Source organism: Ictidomys tridecemlineatus, chromosome 12, assembly GCF_052094955.1.
Source record: "Ictidomys tridecemlineatus isolate mIctTri1 chromosome 12, mIctTri1.hap1, whole genome shotgun sequence".
NCBI lineage: Eukaryota > Metazoa > Chordata > Mammalia > Rodentia > Sciuridae > Ictidomys > Ictidomys tridecemlineatus.
The window spans coordinates 53,752,732-53,779,204 of record NC_135488.1 but is presented as its reverse complement, the minus strand read 5'-3'; the positions used below and the strand labels follow the sequence as shown (position 1 = coordinate 53,779,204).

Genomic DNA, 26,473 nt, shown 5'->3' with positions numbered 1-26,473 from the left:
TTCCCATTAAAGATATTGCAAAGTGGCTAAAATGGAGTTTACCCATATTGGGGGAACTGTTTTAGCATTTTCATATACGGTGCTACAAGCAGTGACTTGAGATAATGAAAACAAAAATCCCTGACCCAGGAATTTCTATGCATTTTGAATTAATCAAGGCATATTTCCTTAGTATTTATATTTCACAAACACCTTTCATTTGGATTTGGCTTATTCTGTTTAATTTAGCCTGTACTCCCATGACATTTACATTATTTTAAATCTAGTAATAAATTGATTTTACTTTGGATTTCCATGAACTGCCATTTATGTTTCATTAATTTTTGGAAGCAAACAGTTTTTTTTTTTTGAGAAGATATACAATCTGAAAATGGACCCGTCTCTACATGTGTACATAAATAGATGAATACAGAATGCACAGTGCAGTTCTAACTCTCTTTTGTAATGGTGAGCCTGGCCTTTACAAACTAACATCTTAAGACATTTACTGTGTTAGATTCAGTTAATTCAGTGTGTGCTCTAGCCTCTCACATTAGTTTTGCATTTTTTGACCTTACTAGTTTGTTTTGGCTATTGTGCTTTTTTTTTTCCATGAATCAAACTGTTAAGTCTAAACTGCTAAATCTATCAGTTTCTGATTTGCCCAGGAAGTGTTCCCCATTATCATAAAGGATAAAGAATTCTTAATTGCTTAGCTACTCCCTAGATAGTCAAGGCTACTTTCTTTTCAAGTTATTTCTTGATGTTGTCATGTCTTAGATTATTAAAAGGATATTGATTTTTATCTTGAAAGTCTTATATAATAATAGTTTCAGTAAATTTATTTTTTAGATTTTTACCTAGGGGGGGGAAGTAGACTTAATATTTCTTTAAAATTTTATTAGCTCTCTCTCCCCCCCCCAAAAAAAGCAAAGGTTATTGTTCTCTCTGATAAGTAGATATCTCTCTTTATAAAAACAGAGTCTAGATAGCATGCCCACTATGAAGCTTATTTACCCTGTCCTATCCCTACCTGAATCAGAATAGATTTACTGTTTCTTTTGTTCTTTGGACACCTCACATCATATTACAAAACTTATTGCAGAGTATTATACTTTTTAGTTTACATGACTTCTTTTGTCTTTGCACTGTGAGCTCTTATAGTTCTGCACCTGTATGGATTTATGTGTGTATACCCAGCACTTACGAGCAGTGGATGGCACAAAATAGAGATTCAGTAGGTGTCTGAAGAAATACTTGGAGATGGAGAAATGTCGAGGTAGAAAGACAAAAGGGTAGGCTGGATGAAAAGGGGCCAATGAGAATTCAGCGTTTCAAGAGATGTGTTTGCACTTCTGAAAGATTATGATTAAGCTATTCACTCATATTCTGTTTCTGTTGCAACTGAATTGGTGTTGCAATGTAAGTCCACCTTTAAGGAAATAGCATGTAACCTATGACATGAGTTTTCAGGAATATCCAGATGATTATGCAAGTGTCAAGACAGTCATTTCAAACACATTTGGTGGTCTTCAGCTTTGAAGTGATAAAGGAATTAGGCAACATAAGTATTGATTAAATGACAAGAAAAGCCAGAGTTCAGAAAATTCTTCCTTCTAGTCTTTCCATTCATTAAAAAAAAAAAAAAGAATGATGTGGAAAAGAGAAATCTGATTTTGTATTAGAAGTTGAATGGGGTTAAGAAGAGTGAGAATAGAGGTAAGAGGAAAAAAAAACAAAACAGAAAATGCCTTATAGAAAGAGCTCTCCCACCCTTATTTGCTTTTCATGGACTGTAATAGAACAAGATGTGAGGAAACATCTGTTGCCTTTTTTAAAATAGTACTTTGATATTTTAAAAGAATGGTGACAGAATTAGGAGAATTCTAATTTCTATGGCAAGGGACAGCAGACACCTATGGGATGGAAAAGGCACAGTTAGGCTAGAACAGCACAAAAGATGTTTGGATAGAGGATTCTCCTTCAAAGCATGCTTTTTGGAAGCTGTGTGATGTAATTGTCAGAGCATGGGCTCTGGATAGACTTTCTGAATTTAAATGTTGGCTTTATCACTTATTGCAGTGTGACCTTGAGCAAACCATGAGTCCTCTAAGTCCCAACTGGGATCATACTATTACCAATCCCAAGAGTGTTTCTTTCTTTCTTTTCTTTTTTTTTTTTTTTTTCTGGTGCTGGGGATTGAACCCAGGGCCTTGTGCATATGAGGCAAGCACTCTACCAAATGAGCTATATCCCCGCCTCCCAGGGGTGTTTTCTGAGGTTGAATGAAAGAAAGAAAACTTGAGGAGTTGGTCCAGAGACAAGTACATTAACTCATTTGCTAATTGTAGGCTCTTGTTTTTAAAATGAGCTGTAAATGAAAGTTTCTTTTAGACTAGATATAGGAACTTAGTGCAATCATCAAAGAAATTGAAATATCCTCCTAAACAGGAAAAGATTGACAGGTCTTTTCAGCAAAAACAGACATCTATGTAATGTAGGCTGGCTTGAGGAAGAACTGAGCTGAGGTTGCCTTTGGAGGCCATTTTAAAGCCAGCAAGGCAAGCCCAGATATAGGCTTAGAGCATTAATTAGAGTAGCAAAGCCCAGCCTAACAGAACAGATGGTTAGAGCTGAGTAATTAATATGCTTCTCAGAAACTGGGCAAGTATAAGAGAAATTAGTGGAGATCAAAATTTGGGCTCCATTGTCCTGAGGATGCCAAGAAGGACTAGGAAGGATTAAACACTGGGTTGAGACAAACTCAAGACCAGAGGTCGAGGCAAAGAGTATATTTAGGATCTGAATCATGGGATTGAAAAATTCAGACCAGGTGAGATAGAGATACTCATGAAATTAAGTCATGAGGTTAACAGGATGTTGATAGGTTTAAGGACAGTTCTCCAGGTGGGCTAATTATAGATAGTAACTGAAAAATAACAGCCCAGAAATTAAATAATATTTTGAAGGATTAATGCTATATAGTAGGTTCAGATGCTGAGCTTTGGAGAGAGGTGTGTTTTTATTCTAATCCCAACTATATATTACTAAAGGAGCAAGTTAACATTACAGAAGCTTCAATTTCTTCACCTGTAAAATGAAGGTAATAATTACCTACTTTAAGGATTTGGAAAATTTAATTGCAAAATTTAATTAAAAGAATTAAGGCACCTAGTAAGTGCTCAATTTTTGTTATTAAAATTTTATTTGCATATCTTGTTTGAAAATGCCACTGTTATAGTATAAATTACCAAATAGAATGCAATTATAATAAACAGGGGTTCCTAAACCTTGTATGAAAATTTTTTGCCATATAACTTTGCTCTTTCTCATGTCTCGTTTGGGGAAGTGAAGTGTAGTAAAAACTAAACCAATTGAAAACCAGGTCTTGGTATCATTTTGGACAAACATAAAGAAAACCATTTTAAAAATAAAATAACTCATTATGCTTTAAAGTTACCTAAATTACAAAAGTGAGTATAGTAGCAAAGGGTGAAGTTTATGTTTTTGGAATTCACCACTTTAAAATGTCACATTTTGCATTAATAATCTTAGACTGATCATATTGTCTGTGCGATTTTGTTCTAGTTGGCTGGGTTCCCTTGCCTTCTCATTTTACCTTTCCCCAAACTCAAGATCTACATTAGCAGGTAGCTTGAATGAAGTCACTGGCTTTATAGTGGAGAGCTATCTCACTCTCAACCCATGTATTAGGTTTATTCACAGGATTCCTGCATCAGGCTGGGAGAGCACATGGGTTCTGGAGAAGAGACAGGCTCTCATTTTTTTGCTGCAGAATTAGACACCATCTATCTGAAAATGGAATCTGTGGTAAAAATCTCCAGATTACTTGTATCCATCTCTTTGGATCTGCTCAAGACTCACTCCCAAGACTCACTCTCCAGAATCATTTAATAATATAATAGACATATCTTGTCCTATTCTATTTGTACTAATTCAATTACCACAAAATAAATCAACCAAACTCTCTCTGACATATCATTTTACCCTCTTTACCCATAGCACAGAATAGATTGGACTAACTTTATGAATGAATGTTACTCCTTTTTGAAACCTGACAGACTTTCGGGAAACTATCATTTGGATCCGAGAGGTATGGGGGGTGCGGGTAGAGTGGTGTTCTCTTGTTGCTTCTACCACATTCATGACTGACGTGCTCCTGATTGTCCCAACATTTTCCTGTCTCATCTTTGCCCTTCATTATTTATACTTCTACCTGGTGGTTGAATGAGAAAGATGAAACAGTGAAATTCAGTCAGATAACTAGCTCTGATGTTACAAGCTAGTAAATCAATGGTGGAAGTCCTAAAATCATTGGATAAAATAAGCCTTCAGATTGTCTTTGGGTTTCATTAATCCAGTGGTTTTCAAACTTTGGCATGTTATCAGAATCCCCTGGATGGCTAGTTAAAACAAAGATGTAAGTCTTTGATTCAGTAAAGCTTTGGATTGGGCCTGAAAAATTCTACCAGTTCCCAGGCGATACTGATGCTGCTGGCTTAGTGCTCTCCCTTGAGAACCACTGCACTAAATCCATGTTTGGCCTCTCCTGTTAACATGAATAATCTGGGATTTGCTTTTTAAGCTAACTCTAGAAAATTAGGCTGTATAAATGAAACATCATGGGTTAAAAAGTTATTTGGGTATATGTGTACCTTGTACCATGGTCTGTAAGCATTTGGTTTAAAGGAGTCAATTATATGTCAGTGAATTGTGGTTCTGGAAGTATCTTTGCTTCTCTATATTATGTAGGGTCGATATAGTACTGACCTTTAATTTTTTTAATCATAAACATTCCTTCTTTGGTATTACAAAGGGTTCATATGTACAAAGCATCTTCCACTATTTTCCCAGTGATGAGACTCTATGAACATTTTTGGTGCTGGAAGAGTTGAGCTCATTTGATTACCATAATATTTTTAACCCAGTTCAACTTTTTTTTTTTTTCTTAAAAAAGCTTTAATAAAGAAAATGGAACAAAGAAAAGCCAGAGTGGTGTTGGATTCAACTTCTTTTGACCCCAGTCACTGCATGGAACACATTTTTTTTTTTTTCTCACAAGAAATGATAGGAAGTTAAAGTGAATGTCGTTCACATCAGTGGGGGAGCCACAGGGTTTAGTGCCTCTCAGCTTAAACACTACTAATCACCCAGCCCTCAGAAGGTTCTGTGCCTCATTTTCCCATTCTTTAATGCACTTATAGCCCATGACTTACAGGTTATATAGCAAGCATTTTTTTTAACTGTAAAGGATACCTTTCCTTATTTGATATTATAAGAAGTTTGATGAATGATCAAATGAGGTTGGAGTAAGACTTGCAGTCCACCTTTTCTTTCACTAGATCACATGTAGAATCCTGGAGGAAAGGGAGTTTGAACCATGTCTGGTTCAGGCAGTGAGACTGAAAGAAGCATCAGACAGACACTGAATGGCCTGATACACCCTATGTGGCACTCTAACTAGTAAAGTGCAGGAAAGAAGGAATCTAAACATCCCTGGTCTGGTGTTGGGTCTCTAAACTTATTTGCAAATTGGGACTTGTCATTGCTTGCTTGCTTCTTTATTTATTTATTTATTATGGGAACTGAACCCAGGGGTGGTTTACCACTGAGCTACATCCCCAGACTTCTTAATTTTTATTTTGAGACAGGGTCTTGCTAAGTTGCTTAGGGCCTTGCTGAGTTGCTGAGGCTGGCTTTGAATTTGCATTCCCCCCTGTCTTAGCCTCCCGAGTCTCTGGGATTAAAGGCATGTACCATCAAGCCTGGCTGTCAGAGAATTTTAAAAATCTCCAACCCAGTATAGTGACAGTGTGGACTAGTAGTATAGTCTTCAAGTACTTTGCTACTTAAGCTATGTAAATTTCTGCAAGTTACTGGACAATCTCTCACTGAAAAAAAAATCAATGATAATAATACCTCCTTCTTCATAGAGTTGTTGTGAAAGTTAAATAGGGAAATACTTGAAAAATTCTGAGAACAGTATTTGGCACGTATTAACGTGGGGATATGGGGATCTTGCTGAATGCTGGCTAAACCTATAAGATTCTGACATAGTTATTGATATTATTATAGGAGATATTTTCATGACCTAGAAATAGTTAAATGGATAATACAAGCTCAATTTTAAAAAAGCCAAACCACTCTGGGATTCTTCCTGTGCTTAGCTCCTTTCATCCTCACCAAACCCAAGCTCAGGATGTAGAAATAGTCATAGCTAGGTAGGAAGATACAGAAGTAGGGTCATATCATTGAAATGTAACCCTTTATGACTTTTTATTCCTCCATGTCTAGCAAATGCTTTTCAAATATTGGGTAACTGTCACTATTACTAATAAGCCTAATATAATATATCGCTCTTTGGAACAACTTATGTTTCTTTGGAATTTGTATATGCTAAGAAGAAGGGTTTGTCTTTAGCGGTATTGAGATTTTAGAAAGTTAGGTATCATAGAGAAACTTTTTATGTTTGTTTACTTTGAGATCAGATATAGGAGAAGACAGGTGGCTGATTTATAGTCTGTTCCCTTTCTCTTGTAAGAATTTGCTTATTTTCAGCAATACTGTTTGCTTGAACAAGCAAAACATTGTTTTGTGAAACTGCACTACCTTCTTGTGAATTGGGGGCCTCGATTAACCAAGGTATGTCTTATTCTTTTCCTACTCTAGCTGGACAGTGCTACGTCGCTTATCCAGGCAGCTAAAAACCTGATGAATGCTGTTGTCCTCACGGTCAAAGCATCCTATGTGGCCTCAACCAAATACCAGAAGGTCTATGGGACAGCAGCTGTCAACTCACCTGTTGTATCTTGGAAGATGAAGGCTCCAGAGAAGAAGCCCCTTGTGAAGAGAGAAAAGCCTGAAGAATTCCAGACCCGGGTTAGGAGAGGTTCTCAAAAGAAACATATTTCACCTGTGCAGGCTTTAAGTGAATTCAAAGCAATGGATTCCTTCTAGGACGATTGGCTTTAACCAGAAAGATTTTCCTTTCTTTTTAGTTTTCTTTTTCCTTTCTTTTTCATTTTAATTCCATTTTTGTATGCATACCTGCCAACTCGTATGCCTCTGGCATGGGGAAATTAAGAGAGCAGTGTCTGTTTGCATGTAAGATGAGATGTGATCAATACTACTGATCCATCTGTAGCCTGGGGAGGAGGGGACAGGGGGATTCCTGTCCTGAGGTGGCACAGAGCTGTCCTTTGTAACATTCTCTTAAAAGTTGGACAAAGAGTTCGCATTGCAATGTTTACGGGAGTGGGAGGGATGGGGAAAAAATAAACTTAACTCTACAAAAGCAAACTCTAATGCATGCAAGAATCATTAGGTTGGCAGGTATATTCATAAGTGAAAAACCTGGAAGTGTAATGGTAGAACATAAAACTTGTATTGCTTCTGTTTCAGTGCAAACATGTACTAGCCAATACGCTTAAGTGTGTGGCCCACAAAATTGAACAATTGAACTTTGACGTCATACCCATGATCTTATGTGGATTCTTTTTAACTGAGGAGAAACTAGTCCAGCCTAAAATGCTTCTTTTAATCTGTATTCTGTTCTTTCTCTTCTGATAGTGCCATTACTAGTGCTCATGTTATCATTTTTTCCCCTTTACTAAAAATAATGAACATTTATTTGAGATAATTAAAATCCTTCTGGGGGCACTGGAAGCACAATATGGTGACTGATCTTTCTTTCTTTCTTTCTTTTTTAAAATACGAACTATGATTTTGCTAGAAATAGAAGGCCCAGTGGTGGAATGTTAGAGGAATAAAAACTGACAGTGTATGAAGGTTTAGAGGCAAATACATAGGTGTAGCTTGGAGTGCTGGTATCTAATATACCATTGTATTCACTAACTCAAAATAAACACATTTAATCTTGATATCTGAAGAATGTCTTCTCTTTTTTTTTGTTAAATGTGTACTTAATAAAAGATTAAGAGAATCCTTAAAAAATGGATTTTAAATGCTTTTTGTTTTGGTTTTCTTTTACATACTAGGGGTAAAATAGGTGAAATATAAATCATTCGGTCATTTTTGATGTCTAAAAATTTCTTTTGTTTTACTTTGTGGTTTGTTTTCCCATTTGTTTTTCATTCAATTTCAAATGGAATCTAAAATAAGAAATTCTTATATTAAGACTTTTCTGGGCCATGCTTGGCCCTGGGCTAAAATTGAAAAACTTAATATGTTCTCAGAGAGAATGATAATCCAGTTTTTAAAAAAGAGAAGCCCATTAATTTCAAAATTTTATTTACTTAGAATATTTTTTCTCTCAATTGGGAAAACAGAGCCTCTGTCCTATAACTAAGAGGGCATATATGTTATAAAGTGGGGGAAAGCACCCAATGATTCTCTTGAATAACTGGAACTCCTCATTAGAATGATTCCTACAAGTTATCCAATATTATCTGTCTCCAGAAGGTTCCTGGTAAAACACACATGCATTTCTTAGCAATGTAATAACACATGGGGAAATCAAGGATGCCTAAGGAGGGAGGAGCTTGGGGCTGGGGCTGTAGCTCAGTGGTAGAGTACTTGCTTTGCACGTGTGAGGCACTGGGTTCCATCCTCAGCACCACATAAAAATATATTGTGTTTATCTACAACTAAAAATATTTTTTAAAGGAAAAAAAGAAAGGGAAGAGCTTAATCCAAAATCTCCTTTGGAAATGGTCTGTTTAAACTACTGCCTATCACTACTGCAACCTACATTAAGATGGGGAGGTGGTTTTTAATGGAAGAGCCACCTGACTTTGAGTATAGAATCATTTTTTGGGGGGGGGAGGGAAAAATGTATTTTACTAACATAATTATTTTGAATCACAATATAATGTAGGAAAATAACTAGAAGAAGAAAGATGTCCCCCAAGACCCTATTGATGACAGTGTGTAGGTTTATGGGCACTGGGCCATTGTCCTGGGCTTTAATCCAGGTATTCTGTCTTCTCTGTCTTCAAGTTCCTACTCCAGCATGTGCTTTTTAACAGTACATACTATGATTTTTAAAGTACATATGAGTAAATTTTCATAAAATGTTTATCTTAATCATTGCCTGGCACAGAGTAAACACTGCAAGTTCATTGTTCTGTTATATCTCAATTAACACAAATGTTATCACAGTTGGATAAATTTCTTTCAGTTTTTAAGGTCTTAAGCATTATTTTTCTTTTTTTTTAATTTTTAGTCGAATTTTTAAAAAATAAGTGACAGAGGAATGCATTACAATTCTTCTTTTCTTTTTTTTATTGATTTTATTTTTTAAATACATGATAATGGAATGTATTATAATTCTTATTATTCATATAGAGTACAATTTTTCATATCTTTGTATATAAAGTATGTTCAAGCCAATTCATGTCTTTATACATGTACTTTGGGTTTTTTATTTTTTGCATTTGAATTCTTATTACACATATATACCACAGTTTTTCATATCTCTGGTTGTATATAAAGAAGGTTGACACCAATTCATGTCTTCATACATGTACTTTGGATAATGATGTCCATCACATTTCACCATCCTTGCTAACCCCCTGTCCTCTCCCTTCCCCTCTGGTTTAATTCCCACCCCTCCGTCCTATCTAGAATTCTTCTATTCCTCCCATGCTCCACCTCCCCACCCCATGATGAATCAGCCTCCTTATATCAAAAAACATTGGGCATTTGGTTTGGGGGGGATTGGCTAACTTCACTTAGCATTATCTTCTCCAATGCCATCCATTTACCTGCAAATGCCATGATTTTATTCTCTTTTAATGCTGAGTAAAATTCCATTGTGTATATCTCTCACCATGCGTAAAACTCAACTAAAAGTGGATCAAGGACCTAGGAATTAAACCAGAGACTCTATGTCTGATAGAAGAAAAAGTAGGCCCTAATCTTCAACATGTGGGACTAGGCCCCAACTTCCATAATAAGACTCCTATAGCACAAGAATCAATAAATGGGATGGAATCAAACTAAAAAGTTTCTTCTCAGCAAAAGAAACAATCTGTGAGGTGAATAGAGAGCCTACATCCTGGGAGCAAATTTGTACCCCTTATACATCAGATAGAGCACTTAATCTCTAGGGTATATAAAGAACTCAAAAAGCTAAGCACCAAAACCAAATCAACAAACAAACAAACTAATAACCCAATTAACAAATGGGCCGAGGAGCTGAACAGACACTTCTTAGAAGAGGATACACAATCAATCAACAAATATATTAAAAAATGTTCATTATCTCTAGCAATTAGAGAAATGCAAATCAAAACTACACTAAGATATCTCACTCCAGTCAGAATGGCAGCTATTATGAAGACAAACAACAGAAAGTATTGGTGAGGATGTGGGGGAAAAGGTACACTCATAAATTGCTGTTGGGACTGAAAATTGGTGCAGCCAATATGGAAAGCAGTATGGTGATTCCTTGGAAAACTGGAAATGGAACCACCATTTGACCCAGCTATCCCTCTCCTTGGTCTATACTCAAAGGACTTAAAAACAGCATGCTACAGGGACGCAGCCACATCAATGTTTATAGCAGCACAATTCACAATAGTTAAACTGTGGAACCAACCTAGATGCCCTTCAATAGATGAATGGATTAAAAAACTGAGTATAGAATCATTAGATAACTGATAACTAGTCTGCTCCCTTGCATAAGCTTTCAGAATGCTAACAGAGGCACTCATTCACTAGTAAATATTTAAGGAAGGTCTTCTTTGAGCCTGGTGCTGGGCTGAGCACACTACCTAGTAAACTTATCATGGAGGGATGGAGGAAGGCTTCCTTACTAGTTGGCACATAGTAAGGCATAGTAGCAACTAACATGCCACTTTGACCCATTGGCCAGAACAACAAAGTGTATTCTTAGTAGCATATTGTCAATTCTGAGAAATCCGAACTTCTTGGAAACAGCAGTAAAAATACTCTTTTGAGAAGCTTTTCCCTTAAAAAAGATACTCATTCTGTTTTTCTGCTTCCTGAGAGTTTCTTTAGAAACCGGGAAATCTCTTTTTCACCTTTGTCTACAGGATTGAAGCCAGTAAAGAATGCAAATAATATCAACATAGTGGTGATGATTGTGTGGAAAAAGTAAACAACTATTTATAGATCCCCAAAGAAATGTAATTAGCACAATTAAGTCTTCTGGGTTCAAACATTATTCTGTTGTTTGCTGGGCCAAAGGAAGTAACTGTTCTTCAGACTAACCAAAAAAACTTAAAATTTAAAAGCTTCTTGGCAAATCCTGATAAATAGCCAACAGGTATCAGAAGAACATGTAGAGAACGCCCTTGAACTTTGGCTCATAAAATTTTATGTAGATATTTAAATGCATTTTTATGAACAATGTTTATGTGTATGTTTTTGGAAATGAATCTCAATTTTGCTTAGTCCTTGGTTTCAGTCCTTACTATTGCCCAAAGCCTAGGTCCTTGTCCCTGATGCCAATACAATAATGAGGACACCGTTTTGAGATAAAGGGAAAAAGAAGGTATATTGCTTTGCCAGCAAAGGAGAGACACGGGGGACTCCTATCCCAAAGGCTGAGATTCTGCCTATCAGTAGGAAACAGGGGCTGTTATAGAGATGGCTCAAAGGCTCATTCCATGTGTTCTCTGTCTGGAGTGGCAATTCACTTGTTAATTTGGGAGACAGTCATTTCTGAGATCTTCTGGTACCACCTCCAAAGTCTGGATTACTTTGTTCCTATGGTGGGTGTGTACTCAGGGACAGATTAATGTGCCTAAAATTAGAAAGGTACTCCTATTTCCTTTGAGATTAGGGAGGAGGAGAGATTAGAGAAGAGCAAGGAGAGAGAAAGAGAAAGAAACATGTCCATTTTAAAAAATAAATTGCAGTGGCAGAGCAGCAAGGGCTCTATTCAAGGAATAAAGTAGATGACTATTCCATTACCAAGCCAACATCACTATCCTTCCCACCATTGCTCTTGTGATCAAGGAAAGCATAAAAATGATACAAAGAAACTTAGAAGGCAAGTTTTTGACACTACAGCAATAAAAACAGTTGGTGAATTTCCTGTTCTTGAGAAACATAGTCCAGCTGGAAAGATATTATATAGATAGAAAAAAAGAGAGAAATAAATAGAAATAATCAAGTAAACCAAGAAATTATACTCAAAGTGCCAAATGAATAAGAGAGGGAAATAACACTGGGTGGAGCTATAGAAATCAGAACTTACTGGAGACTACAGTATTTGGAGATACATTAAAGGAAGAAGTAATATTTATAAATGAGTAAATAATAAAAATGTTCTCAAAGAAGAGAAGGTATAAATGAATGGATTTTGTAGGAGGGATGACTGAGGTGGGAATTGAAGGGGGAAAAAAAGAATGGCATACTCTCAGGTTAGAAAACAAGTGCAATCACAAGAGAATGTGGGAGTCCTGAAGAGGATCAGTGGGATTAGGGGATGTGAAATCATAGAATGAAGCCCAACTGGGAGGTCATGAAGAAGTGTGACCATTATCTAACAGGTAATGTGGAGCTTTCATATGAGATGGCAACACAAATACATTCTGATACTGGTCAGAGGGGCATCTCTGATAGAAATGTATGAGGACAAACAGTAGATAATGGGGCAAGAAAATAAGGATATTATTTTCTTTGGTGAGATAAGAGAGAAATCTGAAGAATATCTAAACTGTTCCACATTAAGAAAGGTAGTATAGTATGTATGAGGAGACACAGAATAAGTAATTGATCCCAAGCAAAATGGAGTATTTCCTAAAGAGGCAGTGATTTTGGATGCAAGATAATGAATATGTCTGATGGGAGAAAACTAAAAAAAAAAAAAAAAAAAAAAAAAACTCAGTTTCTTTTACTTCACTCTTCTAGAAAAAATCTTTATATTCTTTTAAGGGCCTGGAGTATTCAGGGAAAGGTAGGTTATTATCTACAGAAGATCTGTAGTTTCTCTCCATTAAGTACAGAAGAACATGATGTCACCGTTAATTTTAGAAGTCAACTCTGTAACCAGTTGGTCATGATTTAACCCACGGGAAAATAGACTGCGCAAGTATCATCATGACCATGACCAATTTTTAAGCATCACTTATATGTAGAGCTTTGAGTCACAAAAGTCTATTGAATGATGTGTAGAACAGTGTTTCTAAGTGAAAGAATTCATTCAAAAATATTGATTTGATTTGATAAATTATAGTCTCTAACTGCTAATAGGTCCGCATTCTTTTGATTTCTATTTCTGGGTCTTCATCCAAATTAGAGAGGTCAGTGCTTACTCTTCACTTGAATATTGTGGAACCTGTTAGAAGTAATGACAGGGAGTGAATTAACTACAGAAAGCTGGTAATAAATACCGGCATGGAGGAGTGACGTCAGAAAAACAGTGGACTTTCTAGAAAGCTCTAGGTCCTTGTTCCCCCCGTGGGAACACAAGGTAAACAAAAACATATTGATCATAGTACCTTTGTGGAAACTTTAGAAACATTTAAGGGTTTGCAGCAACCTAGAGAATGCCCAACCAAGGGACAAAAACACAATATGATAGGAAAATGTGGGGCATATTTGTTTGACTTGCTCCAGCCTTTCCCTTGCACAGTATGGTCAAGAGGGAAGCCACCCAAATCCCGCTGCTTCTCCTACAAGGGAAGGAAAATCACGGAACTTGTTTCCAATGCTCTGTCCTGTCTGGTGGCTGCTAGGAGGAACAGTCTCTGATCTAAATTGAAGAACAAATGGGAATTATGGTGTCCATAGTTTGAATTCAGCTAGGAGGCCACTCAAAACAATGTCAGGCTTCATAGAGATAACAAACCACAGAAAACTCTAACCCCATGGGCACCTGGAGGCAAGAGATTATATGCAGAGAAAGACAATAGAGTATTTAAGACTCTGAGAAGAGGCAGGGTGAGATTCTTAGAGAATACAAGACTTTTAAAAGCAGCTGTACACATAGGGACTTGGGAGGAAAAGAAAATAGAGGCCCAGGGAAGAGATGTGTTTAGAGATGGGATGAAAATTAAGCCTTCACTCAAGGCTCATCAGCGAAGGTCACTCCTGCATAATCCAATCTGCAAAAATAATTAGTGGCTATTTCTTCAAATACCAAAATATCTGTTATGTAAATAGACTACCTGAGAGCATTAAATTCAAAGTAAAAATACATAACATGAAAATAATAACCGGAAGAGAACAGGGTTAACTATCCTAATATGTCTGACCAAAAACAGACTTTTAAATCAAGACTGTTAAAAAAGAAAAAAAGGATGCTATATATAATGATGAACAAAATCAAGAAGATATCATAAACAGAAACATCATCTAATTAATCACAATTAACAGAATTAAAGGGAAAATATGTGACTTTTTAATAATAGTAGGAGACTTTGAAGAAGACCATTATGGAAGTTCTCAAGAAAGTGACTGAATATCAATAAAGAAACAGAGGACTTGAATACTACTATATATCCATTGAACCTAGCAGACATACTTAACCATCCCAACAGCAGCAGAACACATTTTTCTCAAATCACATGGAGTATTCTGCTTGTTAGACCATATGTTATGATATACAATCAATAAAATTTTAAGATGTCAAAATTTATACCTAGTATCTTTTTTGATCACAATAGAATGAAATTAGAACTCAGTAGCAGAAGGAAGACTGAAAAATCCACAAATATGTGAAATTAAATAGAATACTCTTAACCAATGGCAAACATGGTCCTCCTCAAAGGGGAAGAACATATCCAATCTACTGGGGGCCCAAATAGAACTAAAAGGCAGAGAGGAAGGGCCATTTTCTCCTGACCTTGGATATCCATGTTCTCTAATTCTCCAGTTCTTGGCCTTCAGACTTAAACCAGAGTTTATACAGTGGGCCAATTGTTCTCAGGCCTTTGAATATAGGCTAGAACAGTACTACTGGCTATCCTGGGTCCCCAGCTAACAGTGTCTCCATAATCATATAAGCCATTTCCTTATAATAAATTTATTTCCACCTATCTGTCTAATTACCTTTCTCTAAAGAACCCTAACTATACAGGAGGATAAAATATAGATTAGATCAGAGATAAACAAAATAGAAACTACAGGAAAAATAAACATAAACAATTGGTTCTTTGGAAATATTTTTAAAAAATTTACAAACTTTTAGCTAGATTAACCAAGGGAGAACAAAAGAGGGTGGAGATGACTGAAATAACCAAAATCATAAAAGATTCCTCTTGTTTTCATAAAAACAAAAAAGTTTATAAAAGAATAGCATAGCAACTATATGTCAACAAATTTAATAACCTAGATGTAATTAGTAAATTTTTAAAAAGGAAAAGAAAGACAAGAGCAACATTGAATCATGAACAAATCCTAAAAGGCCTACAACTAGTAACAAAATTGCTTAAATTAGTAATCAAAAAAGTTTCCAATAAAGAAAAGCCAACAACCAGAAGACTTTACTGGTGAACTCTGAAAATTTTTTCACAAAGAATTATCAAAATCTCACCAAACTCTTGGGGGGGGGCGGCGTAAAATGAAAGTAAGAAAATTCCAACACATTATGGGGCTATCAAAGTCAGACAGAGGACAAAAAAGTTATACATCAATGTATCGGATGTTAATTAAAAGGATGATATTGTTTGAATATGGTTTGTCCCCTCTGAAACTCAAGTTGAAATTTAATATCAATGACAAGATATTAAGACATGGAGCCAGATGGACATTTTTAGAAGTGATCAGACCTCAGTATTTATTCTGAATAATTAAAGTCATTATATTATAGCAATACATGCATACCCATGTTTATAGCAGCACAATTAACAATAGCCAAACTGTAGAATCAGGCTAGGTGTTCATCAATGGATGAATGCATTAAAAAAATGTACTATAGATACACAATGGAGATTCAGACATAAAGAAAAATGAAATTATGTAATTTGTTCTTACAAATGGATGAAACTAGAGACTATCATGTGAAGTGAAATAAATTAAACTCAGAAGGTCAGGGTCATGTTTTCTCTCATATGGAAGCTAGAGAGGAAAATGGAAAAGAAACATGGGGATAGATCTCATGAAAATCGAAGGGAGATCAGTAGAGAAAAGGGACCAAGGGATGGGAGGTAGTGATGGAGGGAGAAAGTGCTGGGAAATGATACTGAACTATTTCTATTTTTATATTGTGTATTGTGTGCACATAAAAATATGTACCAACAAATCACATCATTATGTACAACTATAAGGCATCAATTAAAAATGTGGGGGAAAATAAAAAATAAAACAAAAAAGAAGTTATTAAAGATCTGCCTTCACAAATTTGTTAATCCATTTATGCAACTAATGGGTTAATTGATTAATAATCTAATTGCTTGTTTTGATAGTGGCTCTGCTATAGAAACCAGTTTGGCTCAGTCTCTTATGTATACACTCAATTGCCATATGGTGCCTTGTGCCATCTTGAGACTGCCACAAAGAAATCATTATCTTAGGTCTGAATCATGAGGCAAAATAACCTTCTTTTATAACTTGCAAGTCTGTGATACTTTGTTATTAAAAACAGGAAAAATGCATATGACAAGAATTATGACACCATGACCACATTAGATTTATTATTGGAATGAAAAAAAAATGGTTCAAAATTAAAAAAAAATCAATTAGTGTAATATACTACCTTAACAATTAAAATTAGCCCTTTTATGATCAGAGACACACAACAAACCCAAAACATGAAACTTCTAAAATTAAAAAATGCTATATATGAAAACACCACAGCTCGTGTTATATCCAATCGTTAAAGACAAGCTTCTCCTCCAATGTCAGAAACAAGACAGGGGAATCACTCTTATCACTTCTCTAGAATTAGTCATCCTAAACCAGGTACTTTGTAAATAAAAAGATATTAAACACATCCTAATTGAAAAGGAAGAAGTGGGGCTGGGGTTGTGGTTCAATGGTAGAGCACTTGCCTCACACATGTGAGGCACTGGGTTCTATCCTCAGCACGACATAAAAATAAACAAAATAAAGGTATTGTGTCCATCTACAACTAAGAAAAAAAATTTTAAAAAGAAAAGGAAGAAGTAAAATTAACTCTACTTGCAGATGACATGATCTAGTATGTACAAAATTCTGTACACTGTGAATTAACTTTAAAAAATAAAAAACCCACAAATTGCATGATATAAAAGCAACATGCAAAAACTAGTTGTAGTTCTACACACCAGAAATGAACAAACTAAATCAGAAATTAGGAAAATAATTCCATGTGTAATAGCCTGAAAAAGAGTAAATAAGACTTGTACACTGAAATTTAAAAAAATATTGCAAAATAAATTAAATAGAAGTAAATGAAAAGATATCCCTATACATGGATTAATGAATTAATATTGTTCAGATCTCAACACTACCCCAAATGATCCACAGATTCAAACAATCCATTTCTAAACCCCAGCAATACTTTTTAATTCAATGGAATCTCATGATACCTCAAATAGCCAAAAAATCTTGAAAAGAACAAAGCTTGAGGAACTTTACTTCCTGAATTCAAAATTTACTACTGTAATAATAATTAAAAAAGTATATTAGACATAAAGACAGCCAGTTAGACCAATGGAATTGAATAGAAAGCCCTGAAATGAACATTTCTACGTGTACAGTGTTGTGGTTTGGAAGTGAGTGTCCCCCAAAAGCTCACATGTGAGACAATTCAAGAAGATCCAGAGGAGAAATTATTTATTGCCTTAACCTAATCAGTAAATTCATCCCTAATAGGATTAACAGTGGTAACTGGAGGCAGGTGGGTGTGGCTGGAGGAAGTGGTTCATTGGGGGTGTGGCTATGGGTATATATTTTGTATCTCAAGAGTGGAGACTCTCTACTTCTCGATCACCTTGATGTGAGCAGCTCCCCTGTGTCACACATTCCACCATGTTGATTCGCATCTTGAGCCCCGAGAAATGGAGCCTGCCTTCTATGGACTAAGACCTCTGAAACCGTGAGCCTTCAAAATAAACCTTTTCTTTTGTATAGTGTTTTGGGTCAGATGCATTTAGTCACAGCAGTGAAAAAGCTGATTAAACATATAGTAAAGTTATTTTTGACACAAGGGTGTCAAGAGTATTCAATGGGGGACAGGAGAGACTTTTCAACAAATTGACCTGGAACACCTGGATATCCAGGTGCAAAATAAAGAATGTGGGCCCTTACTGAATACCAAATACAAAAGGTCTAAAACTATAAAGCCTTTAAAAGAAAACATAGGCAAAAGTTTTATCATATTGATTTTGTGATGATTTCTTGGATACAACACCAAGATTGCAAGCAGCAAAAGAAAAACAGAGTGGACTACATCAATATTCTTAAGATTGTCTCACAATGGCTAACAAGTATATGAAAAGGTGCTCAATATTATTAGCCATAGGGGAAATACAAATTAAAAGTACACTGAGATATCCTCTCACCCCAATTAGAATGTCTGTTGCAATAAAGACAGAAAATAAATGCTGGTGAAAATATAGAGAAACTCATTGGTGGTGTAAATTAGTACAGCCATTATATGGAGAACAGTAGAGAGGCAAGGGAGTTGAACAAGTAATTTTTCAAAATGGTTTTACAAATAGTTAATAAGTATTTGATGTACATTTCATTAAGGAGGTACATTAAGGAAATGTACATCAAAACAACACTTTCTACACAGGAGAATATCTACTATAAAAACAAAGGAGAGCCAAAAAAAGAAAATGATGAATGTTGTCATGCATGTGGAGAAACTGGAACCCTTGTACATTGTTGTTGAGAATATATAGTGGTACAGGTGCTATGGAAAACAGTATAGCAATTCCTTAAAAAATATTAAATAAAAAATTGCCACATGTAACCCAGCTATTATATTTTTTTCTAATATTCACAAAATAATTGAAAGTAGGGTCTCAAGATGATATTTTTACACTCATGTTCATAGAAGCATTCCTTGCAATAGGTCTAAGTGTGGAACAATCCAAGTGTGCATGAATGGATGAGTGGAGAAACAAAATGTTGTATATCCATACAATGGAATATTATCCAGCCTTAAAAAGAAATGAAATCTGACACATGCTATGGTGTGGATAAACTTTGAGAAAATTATGGTAAGTCGTAAAAGGACAAATATGATTCTTTTTATATGTGGTTCCTAGAGATGGGGTGGTGGTCAGGAGATGGGGAAGAAGGGCATGGGGAGTCATTGTTTATTGTTTAATAGACACCAACTTTCAACATGGGAAAATTTCTGGAAATCAGTAGTAGTGATGATTGCACAACAATGTGTGTAAAATTAATACCACTAAGTTATACATTTAAAAATTGTTAAGATGGTAAGTTTTATTTGTATTTTACTACAATTGAAAAATAAACGTATTTATTTTTGTGCTATTGATGGTCTTAGGAGTTCCAGATGTTTGAAGTCTTATACCCTTTCTTGCAAAAGCCTTTTTCCATCTCTGCTTTGGATTCACACCTAAAAACTTAGGTTAGTAATGTGTGTAACATTAGAAGGCTTAAAACTGTCATTTTAAAATTGTTCACAATTTTTCACTGAGGTAACTGGCAAAATTAATTATGTTAGTACTTAGGGAAGGATGCGTTTCAAAAAAAGTACTGACCTCAGTAGAAGCTCATAAATTTAGGAAGGGTTTAGGAAATGAAGGTCATTCCACAGTAATTAAATATATCTCTTTAGAAATGAAAATAGTAAAAGAGAACATTCAAATCTAAATTGAGTTCAGGAGCTCACAATCATTTGACTGAATTTGGAGATGAAGAAGGTTCTGGTAAACATCCTAACTCTCCCATCACATACACAATATTCTCTGTCATGAAGAATAGGGTGAAGGGTGAAGTTTGGGGTCTGAAGGCAGGAGGAAGGTAACCTCATCTAGCTTGCTCTGTTCTTGATTAAAAATTTATATGTGTTCCTTAGAGTCATTTACAATTCTTGGAGGAAAAATTAAATAACTCTTAATTATACAAGCCACATATCAACTATTTAAAACAAACACTTAGACCACTGCAGATAAAGTTCCCCTCTCATTTACTCCTGATGTGGCCCATGTCTCCTGCTTTCTTTCTCAAACCTATTTATGTGAGTATATAATGAACAATGCAATTTTATTTACATGTACACACATTTATGAGCCCATAGCAGGCATAGTAATACAAAGCATTTTATTTACTTTTATCTTTGCAGTACTGGCAATTGAATCCAAGGTCTCACACATGCTAGGCAAACAATCTACCATTGAGCTCCATTCATAGCCCTTTCAGATTTTTTTTAAATTTTGTTATAGCTTCTTGATAAATTGCAGAGGTCTGCTTCAAACTTGTGATTCTACTGCCTCAGTCTCCAAAGTAGCTGAAATTACAGGTATGCATGAATGTGCCCCACCTGTTATGCATTTTTATTATCATCTTTTCTAAAGACCTCTTGTAGGAATCCTAGCAAGAAATAGGGCAGACCATGCCTCCTCTTTTATAGTAGTGATAATGCCAGAATGCTAGGAAATTGGATTACAGGCAAAGACAATAAGCCTGAAGAAACTAATAATCTGAGGTACTTGTGAAAGGGACATTAAATGTGTGCTCATGTAATAGATGGTGGGGAAATATCAGGTCCATCCCTGAGTTAATACTTGTGTGTTTGATATTTGAAAATACAGAGTGTCATAAATCAATCCAGTATTAGTGTTGCATTGAGAATGTTCATTTGTAGGATACAAAGGAGGGTCTGCTTTATCCCACAAATGAACAGAAAGGGCAAAATCCCTAACAACTTGAAAAGAAAAGGCATCTGAATCCTACCATTCCTTCATGTTCCTGTACTGAGTAAAGATAGAACCAGTGTTTGTAGCATTGTGTGATGTGAAGAAGGGAGAGTATATACATACAAAGAACAAGCCATGGCAGGAACATGTATGGGAGTGAGTGAGAGACTGTCTGTCACCATTTTAACATTTATTACCAAAACAGAAAAATGAGATATAGCAGGATATTGTTATCCTGTGAGCCTGAGTCACTTACTCACATCAGACAAGAATATATTGCTTCTCAATTTATCAATAGTAGTTAGAAACTTTTGTTCTTCCCGAGCTACTCATTTGAAATCTTGTGTTCCAAAAGTGTTTTTAAAGCAGCTTCTGCAATTATATTCTATAGAGACCTCAAATGGGAACATAGGGATTTTAATACCTTGTAAGAGATAAAATGTGAAAAAAATAGTTTGCATGATCTCAATAAGAGATTTGGCAAACTTTTTTTGTAAAAGGCCAGGTAGTAAATATTTTCAGTTTTGGTGGTTGTACCAACAGATGGCCAAATTTCAGCTATTCAACTTGGCCAGTACTGTACAAGAACAGCCACAGACAATGAGTAAATAAGTACAGCTGTGTTCCAACAAAACTTTATTCACAAAAGCAATTGGCAGGCTGGATTTGGTGCACAAGCCATACTTTTTCTAATCTGTGTTTCTTTGATCTCCCACAAATTTTCCTAATATCTAATATCCATAAATATTCATTTTACTCTTTCAATTTTTCCTCTTCTGATGTCCCTTCAAAAATGTAAAGTAAACCATAAAAGGAAAACAATATGTGCTGACATTTCTAAACTCATCACTAGGAATTCATTAAACAACTATTTATTGAATGCCACAAGCATGCCACACACTATACTAAGTAGAGGAACAATTCATGGCTGGTTCTAAGAAGCTTGTAGGGATGTGATGATAGGCAGTAAAGAGAAAAATATAGAGAACTTATGAGAAAGATGTACTCAGGATTCAATTGTGATGGCACACTTCCAGCCAAACCCTGTGGGAACCTGGTTTGGGGGAGCTGGTTGGGAGGTGAGAGGGTTGGGGTGCATGTGAACCATGGAGATCCACATTTCAGATTTTCCAAAAGGCTCAAGGAGAGCTATATGTCTTAAGATTGTTCCCTTCTCTTTTGAGGTAACCAGTCTGGTATACCATGGAAGAGGGTTTGCTCTTCGTAGAATAGTCCAGATCCCTCCTGAGGCTCTAATCCCTTACTCACGGAGTGATTTGCGGTTGAAATCTGAAGGTGATGCTGAGTGCCAGCTTACATGGAATCTTGTTTTCCTGCACCACTGCCTGGCCTTCATGATTCCACCCTCCCATAGTTAGTAAAGAGGTACCCAGAAGAAGAGTGAGCCAGGTAGCAACTGACAATTATTAAACATGTCAGACACCTGATGCTGTCATAGGAACTCCTCTACAAATCTTAGTTTCTAATAACTCCATTTTGCAGAAGATAAAGTCTAGTCTTAGAGGATAAACAACTCAGCTAATAACTGTATGCCACAATTCAAATTTAGGTCTGTGGAGTTTTGGAGTCCTAGCTTCTTCCCGTGTGTCTTTAATCTCCCTCAGATTCATAACACCCAGAGACATATATTTTGTTCAGAGTCAGATCATTAACACAAGAAAAACAAAGTAATAAAAGTAGCTAAGTAACAATGAAAAGATGATATATATATATATACATATATATAAAAATATGAACAAACATTATTCAAAATATGAAGACTATGATTTCAGTGGATTATAGAAAAACATAATGAGAAAGAGTAGGTTTAATGTGATTAGTAAAAAAAAATGGGTGTTTGTGTTGGGTGAGACAGTGGGGGAGAGAGAAAAAAAATTATAAATATATATATTCTATCATTATGTTTGTCATTATGGTTTTACCATGTATTAAATATAAGGTTTAACAGATTGGAATTTATTTTATAGATTATTTGGCAACCCTGAGTGGGATTTGAAGATTTTTATACAAACAGGAAACATATTCTGTTTTAGACAGATGTGGCTTTTGATCCTGACCACTTTATCAATTAACTATGGCGCCTATACTTTTAGAGTCTTAGTTTCCATCTTTGCAAAACTAATGTCACTATATAATCAATTAATACCTCAAAATGACTATCCAAGATCAAACAAGCAAGTGAGGAGTATATGATAGGAATAACCAACCCGTTATCTTTCAGGTTTTTAATGATGATAGTATACTGTCTGTGATTTTCCTAGGGCTGTGTTATTGTCAATACTATATCATTCCAGAAGTTTCTAGGGTTCCCAGCTATTTTGTTTATGCCCACATTCATGGATCAGGGAGCCTATGTGGGAATTCAGTCAGTTTCAAGACATGCTTTAGTAAATAAGAGGGGAAAAAAAATCACAGGGTGGGTCTGAAGAACATTGTTCCCTCTGAAAGATAATTTTAGGCTGATCTTCACTTTCTACCAGATCTTCATCAGCCTCTGTCTTACCAGAGGAACCTAGTACAATTTTAGATCTCCAGAACTAATATCAATCAACCAAGATGTAGCATCCAGTAATTTCTGAAATATTTGGTGATTTTTCTTTGGTCAGTGCACAGATATTATACCTATGATATAAGTAACTCTGGAGAGTATGCGGAGGAAGATTTATAGTATGTAATTGTGTTAGGGTCCCTTCCTCAAGTGTAGCATGTTCATCCTTTCTGAGGGGGATTCAGGGAGAGTCTGAAATAATTTAGCTCTGAGTTACACCCCGTGGCTGAAATTCAAGTCTTATTTTTACTCACCAGTTCTTAAGTTTTCCACTTGATACATCAAGTAGGAGGTCAATTGATTTTAAGTGATGTCATGATAAGTTAGCCCAGGGAACAGATCTTTTAAGGCAGTGATTATTCAGGCCCTATTCTTCCTTACAGTAATTGCACTTTCCTTATATCTGACTACTAAGAAGGGGCAATGGCTGCTTGTAATTCTGAGATTTTGTTTTCTGCACCAAAATAAGGAAGCCCATATCAATAGCACTATCTCCTACTCTCATGCAGGTGTTAGAGCAGGTAGATAGATAGGTAGACATGAACAGTGTCTCATGTGAGTGATGAAAAAAATCACTTCTTCTCCAGTAACCCAGGACCCTGCTCTCACATCTCATACTTCATGACCAGATACAGAAACCTGAGTTTTGAGGTGAAACTCGATTCACTGCTTCTGCTGTCATGTGGGGTCTGCATAAGCTGCAAGCCTCTACAGCTGAGAAGCATTGCAGCTTTCAATGGTGAACCCTCCACTGTTGCAGTAGACTGTCCATTTCTTCTCTGTTTAGGGTTCTTCTCCTTTTATGGTTCTTGTCTGGTGAATGAAATCCACAGAACAGGATCAGTGAATGTAAGAAGTAGGATTTATTGAGTAGATATGAGTAGAACTCTCACAGTGCAGAGTGTGCTCGGTTAGGGGTTTACACAGCCCTTGGGTTGCTGCAATTGGTCTAAATTTATAATAATGCCATTAGTTCAAACTTATGCTAATTAGGGTTTGGAAGTGTACTAATGCTATTGGTCAATCCTCGAGTACTGACTTCCATTCAGGTCTGCCTCACTTCTATTTTCTCTTCTCAGGTCAGGAAGTAGAAGGTTGAAGTCATTCTATGGGGTTAGGGTGCTATGGAGCAGGCTTCTGCACCAACCAGGCAGCCCACCATGCCCAGGCCTGGTCTCCTGAGGATGATGGTAGGAATGCGCTGGCTCACCTTGGCTCACTTCAGCGCTGGCTCTCCATGCTTCAGGCCCACAGTGCCTGCACGGTGGACTCCACTGGCTGCGGTGCTCTTTGGCTGTGCTCCAACCTACTCGGATTGCCACTCTACCATTCCAGGGCTCCACTGCTGCTTCTTGGCAGGGACCAGTAGGCCAAGCCAGAGAAATGAGTCAATACTACCTTCTTAAAATTAAAAAGAACAGGGTATAACCAGCTTAAGGGACTTTCCTACTTTGGAACATGCACAGAACAATGAAGCACTGTTCTTTGGGTTACCCAGGTACATTGTGATATCATTCATATTATGATTGTTACACTCCCAGCCATGAGTTTTACTTAGATAGGAATGGCAAATCTTCCAACATGGGATACCAATGCAAGCACACTAAACCATAATTACCACCCAAGTACATAGTACCTGAGCAGGGAGGTCTCCCCCACCAAATTAAAACCCTACAGGAAAGCCATTGGCTGCCATCTCTCCTGGGACTGACCTGATTCCCATTCTCTGGAGTACATACTTTAATTTTGGTAGGCAAACACTTTGTATTGACTTAATCTGTGCCTCCTGACTGATATTGTTCTTTCTTTGGGGAAAACAAGAACTGAGGAAAGCATTGGCTTGGTTTCAGGTAAACAGACAAAAGCCACTAGTGAAGTTTTCAAGATATTGGTGTGCTTTCCTCATTAATGCACTTTTAGATTTCTTAGGAAATGAAAATCCTTCTGGTCTACTGGGAGACATATATGATAAGGGGAGAGAGGTTGGAAAACTTGCTGCAAGAAAAATTAATTCCAATATTTCTGTTTCTGTAAACTTGGGGATTTCTTCCTTTCACTAGAGAAGTGTAGGCAAATAAATTTCATTGGCTGTAGGATTCTACCAACTAATAATAATAAAAAACCGTTAGAACTACCTCCAACTATTCAAGCTAATGGAGTGAACCCATAATCTCCAATAAGTGCATACATCTTTATCAACATTACGGCTCCAATACAACATTTTTATCCTCCTTGGCCCATTGTTCTTAGAATTAATTTCTGCACATATACCACACATTTTTCTTCATATGACTTGGCAAATACCTGAAATTATCTATATGTACGAATCATCTCCTCCCGCATCAGACTGTGCCCTTTTTCCCACTGGAATGTGACTGGTATTCATTTTAAAGACTGTAAGGAACAGTTTTGAAAGATTCAGTCATCCCCTTCATAGAGTGTTTCTTCAGATGAGGCAATTAAAGGCTTTTAAACAGGGAAGGGAATCTCAGACAAATTAGGAATGAATTCCTCTGGAGAAAGAAGTTTAAGGAGACTTGGGGATTCAAGTAACCTGTTCATCTAAGCACAACTAAACATCTCTACCTTAAGCACTGGTCCTGTTCCTTGTCATCAGTGTTATATATGTAAGACGCTCGACAAAGATCAATTCAATTTACACTGTAACAAACAACAACTTTGGTACTTCATTTTAAATTATATCATTCATTCGTTCATTCACTTTGGTGCTGGGGATTGAACCCAGGGCCTTGTGCATGCGAGCAAGCATTCTCCAACTGAGCTATATCCCCAGCCTCAATCTTTATTTATGAAATGAAAAGTATTATTTTGAAAACATCTTAGAATCTGTTTAGTTCTATCTCTTGAACTGAGAGTTTAGGACCTTCAGTCTATCATTTCTTTTTGTATTTTCTCCAGTGCAGTAAGAAATAGCCAGGCATTTGCATAATTCTTATTGTAATTGTCATTACTATCGTGGTTAAGTTTATTAGCATTTGGTTTCCCAAGGCCTTACCTTTATTTTTTTTAAATTATTACTATTGTTTTTATGTGTTTGTGGTGTTGATGTTTGAAATCAGGGTCTTGCAAGTGTTAGGCAAGTGTTCTATCACTTGAACTTCATACCTGGCCCTCATGCCTTACCCCC

The 26,473-nt window shown here is 36.2% G+C and overlaps 1 protein-coding gene across 8 annotated transcripts in view; it reads left to right on the top strand.

Moving 5' to 3' along the window:
* Nucleotides 1-7,880, top strand: part of Ctnna2 (catenin alpha 2) — a 1,061,169-nt gene extending 1,053,289 nt beyond the window's left edge. For all 8 annotated transcript variants that reach the window (XM_078028938.1, XM_078028939.1, XM_078028945.1 and 5 more), the window contains one exon: nt 6,670-7,880. In XM_078028938.1, the coding sequence (XP_077885064.1) occupies nt 6,670-6,957 (288 nt within the window). In that variant the 3' untranslated portion in view covers nt 6,958-7,880. The remainder of the gene's footprint in view (nt 1-6,669) is intronic.
* The last annotated feature ends 18,593 nt before the right edge of the window (nt 7,881-26,473 follow it).